Source organism: Lontra canadensis, unplaced genomic scaffold, assembly GCF_010015895.1.
Source record: "Lontra canadensis isolate GAN:19392208 unplaced genomic scaffold, GSC_riverotter_1.0 scaffold5, whole genome shotgun sequence".
Lineage (NCBI taxonomy): Eukaryota > Metazoa > Chordata > Mammalia > Carnivora > Mustelidae > Lontra > Lontra canadensis.
This window is the reverse complement of record NW_022630999.1, coordinates 3286441-3292992: the sequence shown is the minus strand read 5'-3', so window position 1 is coordinate 3292992 and position 6552 is coordinate 3286441. Positions and strand designations below refer to the sequence as shown.

Below are 6552 nucleotides of genomic sequence, written 5' to 3'. Positions count from 1 at the left end.
TTTAATTTTTTTAAAATTTATTATTATTATTTTTAAAAGATTTTATTTATTTATTTATTTGACAGAGATCACAAGTAGGCAGAGAGGAAGGCAGAGAGAGAGAGGGGGAAGCAGGCTCCCTGCTGAGCAGAGAGCCAGATGCGGGGCTCGATCCCAGGACCCTGAGATCAGGACCCTGAGATCAGGACCTGAGCTGAAGGCAGAGGCTTTAACCCACTGAGCCACCCCGGCGCCCCTCAGAAACATAAAAAGTTAGCCTGAAAAATGTTCAGTTGTTCCTTCCCCATCATCTTCTGCACCCCACCTACCCCCACCTCAAACGGGTTGTACAGTCACACCTTGACAGAGCTGCGCTCTCCCTGAACCGTAAGGGCATCTCCACAGACCTCCCAGAGGCAGATGACCGGCTTCCCAGGCTTGCACTGTGGAGGGGTTAGGGGTGGGGGGCAAAATCCAGCTTTGGCCACAGAAGTGAGAAAAAGGCTGTTGAAGCACTTTCCGGCAGCGGGCTGATCTTTTGTGGCACTTTCCTGAATGCTTTTGTGTCCAGAATGTCCTACAGGTTACAGATATGGGTCCCCTCAAGGTGGCCAGAGCTGATTCCGTTCCCTCAGGCTGTGAGCAGTCTCCTTCCACTTCTGCAATCAACTATTTGAAGCTCACAGATGCCTTGAAAAAAGTTAGGATGTACTGGTCAAACAGTGATTTGTAAATTTTTTGGTAGAAAGATCCTTCAGACTACCCTGACATTTGTGTTAACTTGCCTCTTCCTGGTTGTTTTCCCTTTGTGTGTTTCACTGGACAATATTTTCGGAGTCTGAAAAGTAAATGAGTCTAAAGATCATTTTGGCGAGCATTAACTTCATTATGATAGTAAATCTTTCTATCCAAGACTATTGCATATCTCTCCATTCACTGAGGTCTCTCACAGTCTTGGCAATAAATTTTTATATTATTTTCAGTTAAAAATAAAATCATTCAGAGAAATAGATGGAAATCAAAATGTCTACCCCGGAAAAAAGCAAATACACAAAACCTTCCCTAGAATTTCAAGGGCTACGCAAACTCACTAAAGTCTTCGCATGGATGACCTCAGGGTTTACAGACCCTACTTAAGAGCCTCTCCTCTGCGGAGAAAGGGGAACCCTCCTACACTGTTGGTGGGAATGCAAGCTGGTGCAACCACTCTGGAAAACAGCATGGAGGTTCCTCAAAATGTTGAAAATAGAGCTACCCTATGACCCAGCAATTGCACTGCTGGGTATTTACCCTAAAGATACAAACGTAGTGATCTGAAGGGGCACGTGCACCCGAATGTTTATAGCAGCAATGTCTACAATAGCCAAACTATGGAAAGAACCTAGATGTCTATCAACAGACGAATGGATAAAGAAGATGTGGTATATATACACAATGGAATACTATGCAGCCATCAAAAGAAATGAAATCTTGCCATTTGCGACGACGTGGATGGAACTAGAGGGTATCATGCTTAGCGAAATAAGTCAATCGGAGAAAGACAACTATCATATGATCTCCCTGATATGAGGGAGAGGAGATGCAACATGGGGGTTAAGGGGGTAGGAGAAGAGTAAATGAAGCAAGATGGGATTGGGAGGGAGATAAACCACAAGTGACTCTTAATCTCACAAAAAAAACGGAGGGTTGGGGGGGGGGGGGGGGTTGGGGGAGTGGGGTTATTATGGACATTGGGGAGGGTATGTGCTATGGTGAGTGCTGTGAAGTGTGTAAACCTGGCGATTCACAGACCTGTACCCTTGGGGAAAAAAATATATGTTTATAAAAAATAAAATTAAAAAAAAAAAAGAGCCTCTCCTCTGTTACCTACAGGAAGAGAGGGTCACATTAAAGAGTCCCCAGACACAACTTCAATGTGGGCATTCCATATTATCGTCTGCCAATTCTTTATTAAAAAGCTTGAGGGGAAAAAGCAGTAGTCTAAAAGTTGTTCTTTATGAACAGAAGGGTTTCACTAGGACAGGGACTGCTTCTGAAACATCCCTTGAGATCTTACTCCGCTCTTTTCACAAATGGCAGCACTAATCACATAGATACATCTACCTAATTTGAAGGCCAGACAGGAAATTACTTTTTTGGAAGAGCCAATGGTGGCAATAACTTTTCCAATCCCCATATGGAAATGATTCAATTTATCTGAGAAATTTATGTGGACAAGTAAGCGCAGGCCTATACAGCAAAGTGCTTCCTTTACCAACTCTCCTTTCTGGCTCTGGTTCTAGGAGTTGGGCAGGGAGGGCCCTTGTCCTCTCTTATTTTCTTACGACTGGCTCCCTCAGCTGGTCCTTCCATGATGTTACCTAGTATCATCTAGAAAAATCTGCATGGTAGCCTTTCCCAGCACTGCCCTGAGCTCACTACAATACTTCTGTGGAAGGAACATGGATTTTTCTTCAGGCAGAAGAATAACAACAACATACAAAATTATAATGTAAAACTAATTTTTTTTTCTTTATTGAAAATACATCTACAAAGTAATGCTTCTCAGTCCCCACTGGGTACACCCAGATGCGGAGCCTGTGATGGGCTGGCGAGAGGAACATCCTAGAGGACTTGCTTTCCGTAAGAAATGGTTAGTATAAAAAAAGATCACACTGTGTAACAGAATTAATTTGACATGATTAATGTTTTCCTCTACCGGTGTCATGAGATGACAACCACGGATATTAACTTTTGTAGTGTAGTTCCCAAAAAGAGCCTCGGCATTAAACGTTTACTCGACCACCGCCTAATGTTAACTTTTGTACACAGAGAACGCTCATGAGCTATACAAAAAAAAATCTCTCTAATTGTATGTCGGAGGGTGTACGTCTAGGTTTTCAGTCTGTTAGCATGATTAAGTCCACTCTCTACCATTTTCGGTCGGAAACTCAAACACAGCTGGTATTGTCTGATAGCTCCTACTCCATGTCTTTGAACTCCTTAGGGGCTAAAAAATCAATCTCCTCTAAACCTGGGAGCTGCCTTGCCTGCAACTGATGCCCCTTCTGGTTTTTTCTTAGAACCGCATCGGCAGTGTGTTTATACTGATTCATCTTCTACCATTTCTCTCAGGGACACAAACAAAATAAAACCAAACCTCACTCCAGCTGAAGGTTTTGAATGATCTGATAAGTGGAATTCCAACACAAAGAGATATCTTGTTTCTCTCGTTCTAAGAACTTTTGATTATAGTCAAAAACCTTTTCAAATCAGAGACCACCCACCCAGCTCACGGACCCTCTATTAGAGAGAGAGCTCATTCATTTGATTTCTTTAAAAAAATATATGAGAAGTGACCTTCTCTGTTGATAGGCAAACTTCCTTTGGGGATGATTTTGAACTGAAGAGAAAAAGTATTTCAGGTTAAAAAAAATGAACCTCTCTGTTTTAAATTCTTCCATAAAGATGATCTATAATCTTGGTGCTTTAAAATCCTCTCTATAATGTCAACCATGCTCCGTTCTTTCCTACCTGGCTCTTTAGTGTTCTATAGTAAGACCATGGGCAGCCTTGCTAGTTGCTAGTCTTACATTTTACTTTCTAAAAGTCTACAGTCAGTTGAGGAGTGGTGGGAGACGTCCCTCCCAGAGCAGTCCCTTCCGTTTGGGAAGAGTACAAAAGAAGGGACTATTTCCCCTGTTGGGAAGAACTGAGCAGGGTTTCACGGATTAGTCCACTCCTGGAATGGCCTCCAGCCTGGTGACTTGCATAGCTGATATTTTGGACACAGGACCTGGTAAACCATACTGCCAACCCTCCCCTACTTAGAAAGGTTCGTTTCCAGTAAGTGTCCTTCCTGAAAGTCCCGTGTTCCATGGAATGATACTTGCTACAGGATGTTCCAAGGGGGAATAGAGGGCAGGCTCTTTCATGACGTCACAGGATGTCTGGGCTAAAAGAGACCATAAAGGCATCCAGGGAACTCACTCATTTTACAGGTGAGAACACTGAGGCCTGGAGAAGAGATGTAACTTGCCTGTGGTCACATGGAAATTTCACTTTATGTGACTCCTTACAGCTGTGCTAGCTGTGTATTCATACTGCCCTGATATTAATAAAATCAGGACACAAATCTGAAGAGAAAGGGAAAAAAAAACCCCTTCTATTCTCCTATTGATAACCGATTGTAGTTTATCAAGTTGTTTTGATACTAAAACTGAATTGTATTCTGAAAGGTTTTTAACTTTTGAAAGTTGATTTAAAAGCATGTTTTAGTTCACTATTTGTTTGACTCTTTAGCTTATAAAAAAATCACATTTACAGTTTTGTGTGCCACATAAACCTGTAAGACCTGATCTGACTCGCAAAATCCTCCCTTCTTTTTAGATGAATACTTCCCAATCCTATCAGAGTATGCAGGGAAAGGGAGGTAAGGGGCTTCCTGGAGAGAATGAGTTGTAACAGATGGAAACATTTTACAATGGTTTGCAAACACCTGCTGCTCAAGAAAACATTTTTTTGTGTGTGTTAGTCTACATCTTTGTTTCACTGTCAGTGGGTTTCTCAGTCTCACTTTCCTGGGCAATCAGCTGATATGGTTTCTTCATTTCATTCTCCTCGATCACGGAATTACCCATTTCCATGTCTCGGTTCTTCAGTTCGTGTCGTGACAAGTGCTCCACAATGCCGGCTCCAAGGGAGTCTCCCAGCACGTTGGTGGTGGTGCGGAGGCGGTCCCTGGGGTAGAAAAAACGGGGCTCCTGTGAACATCACATGATTTCAGCTCATATTTTGAACCAGCTGCTAAATCTTTAGAAGCATCTTTTAAAATTCTGCTTGGTGTATCCACTAACCACAACCTTACATAGCAGACACAGAATGTTTAAACAGTAGTTACTGAGTTATAAGGGCACATAGGTGACCAATGTTCATTTTACTTTTTTTTTAATTTATTTTTTCAGTGTTCCAAGATTCATTGTTTATGCACCACACCCAGTGCTCCATGCAATACGTGCCCTCCATAATACCCACCACCATGTCCTCCCAACCCCCCACCCCTTTCCCCTCCAAAACCCTGTTTGTTTCTCAGAGTCCACAGTCTCTCATGCTTTGTCTCCCCCTCCACTTTACCCCAATTCATTTTTCCTTTCCTTCTCCTGATGTCCTCCATGTTATTCCTTATGCTCCACCAGTAAGTGAAACCATATGATAATTGACTCTCTCTGCTTGACTTATTTCACTCAGCATAATCTCCTCCAGTCCCGTCCATGTTGATACAAAAGTTGGGTATTCATCCTTTCTGATGGAGGCGTAATACTCCATTGTATATATGGACCACATCTTCCTTATCCATTCGGATGACCAATGTTCAGTTACTATGAATGAATGTAATGTTAGAGTACCAACAGTACTCTAGGGCAAGAACCCTCCCTTTCTCCTTCTATTTAAAATTCCTCTTTGCCTCTCTTTCCTACAATTCACCTTCCTTTTTACCAGTCATTCTCAGAGTGTGAACCAGAGATTCCCAGGGCCCTGGAGGTCAAAACTATTTTCATAATAACGCCAAGATGGGTTTGGCTCTTTTCATTCTGATGAATGCCTAGGCGGGGTTTTGCAAAGACTACAACACAGCACAAGAGATACCCCAACACATTCAATGTAGAAGTAGTCTCCAACTGTCTTGTATTAAGCCAGACACTAAGAAGATTTCCAAAAATGTAAAATGGTATCACTCTTTTCCTTCAATTTCTGGTTTGTAATGCTATTTTTCCCCCCGCAAAAATGTTATGCATGTCAAGATGTAATGAATTTGTTATTGTAAACTTTAAAGGACTTTAACATTTAAAACATTTCTGTTTTCCTAATATGATAAATATTGATAGCTATAACCCACATAGATAAAAGCTTTTTGGGTTCTCGGTAATTTTTAAGTGTAAAGGGGTCCTGAGGATAAAAGCTTTGAGAACCACAGCTTTATCCTCTAACAGTCCTCATGGCAGTTGAGTGCCAACTGTGGGCTCAACCGTGGGCTGAAAGCCAGGCATCACGACACGTAATCCTCAAGCATCACAGGGAGGTGGATGGCATTATCCTCTCCATGTTACAGAAGAGGAAACTAGGACGGCTGAGCAACCTGCCCATTGTCACACAGGGGTGGGATGCAAACACAGATCCAAGTGACTGTGGCACTCATGCTCTTAACTGATTACCCTCCTCCTGCTTATCATGCCTTGAACACACCCGTCAGCTCTTCATAATCCTTCCAGTGAAGGCAACTTACAGTTGACCCCAGCACCCTGTATCCTTCTAGGTGTTCATTTTGGGCAGACTGTGATAAAATTTTTTTGCAAGTGAAAGGAATTTATGAGAGAAAAGATGTCAGCTAGAAGGGCATGGGGAACATGGAAGAGGAATGGGCCCCCTGAGATTAGGGTCTGAGGGGATGGAGGGTAACTTTCTTGGAATTTTCCGCAGAGCCAAAGGTCTATTCTACTTAATGACTCTAGTGCTCTTCCCACTGCATGACCACCCCCTGCCTGCTGGGTTCCGAGGGGGAACATCTGCACTGCATCACACCATTGCAATGGGAAG

At 42.6% G+C, this 6552-nt stretch overlaps 1 protein-coding gene across 2 annotated transcripts in view; it reads right to left on the bottom strand.

Moving 5' to 3' along the window:
• Window positions 1–2463: 2463 nt before the first annotated feature.
• The window catches only part of SLC1A3 (solute carrier family 1 member 3), a 77129-nt gene continuing 73040 nt past the window's right edge, over window positions 2464–6552 (bottom strand). Inside the window, exon 9 of one of the 2 annotated variants that reach the window (XM_032851340.1) lies at window positions 2464–4698. In XM_032851340.1, the coding sequence (XP_032707231.1) occupies window positions 4494–4698 (205 nt within the window). In that variant the 3' untranslated portion in view covers window positions 2464–4493. The remainder of the gene's footprint in view (window positions 4699–6552) is intronic. The other variant, XM_032851339.1, reaches the window with a different exon arrangement.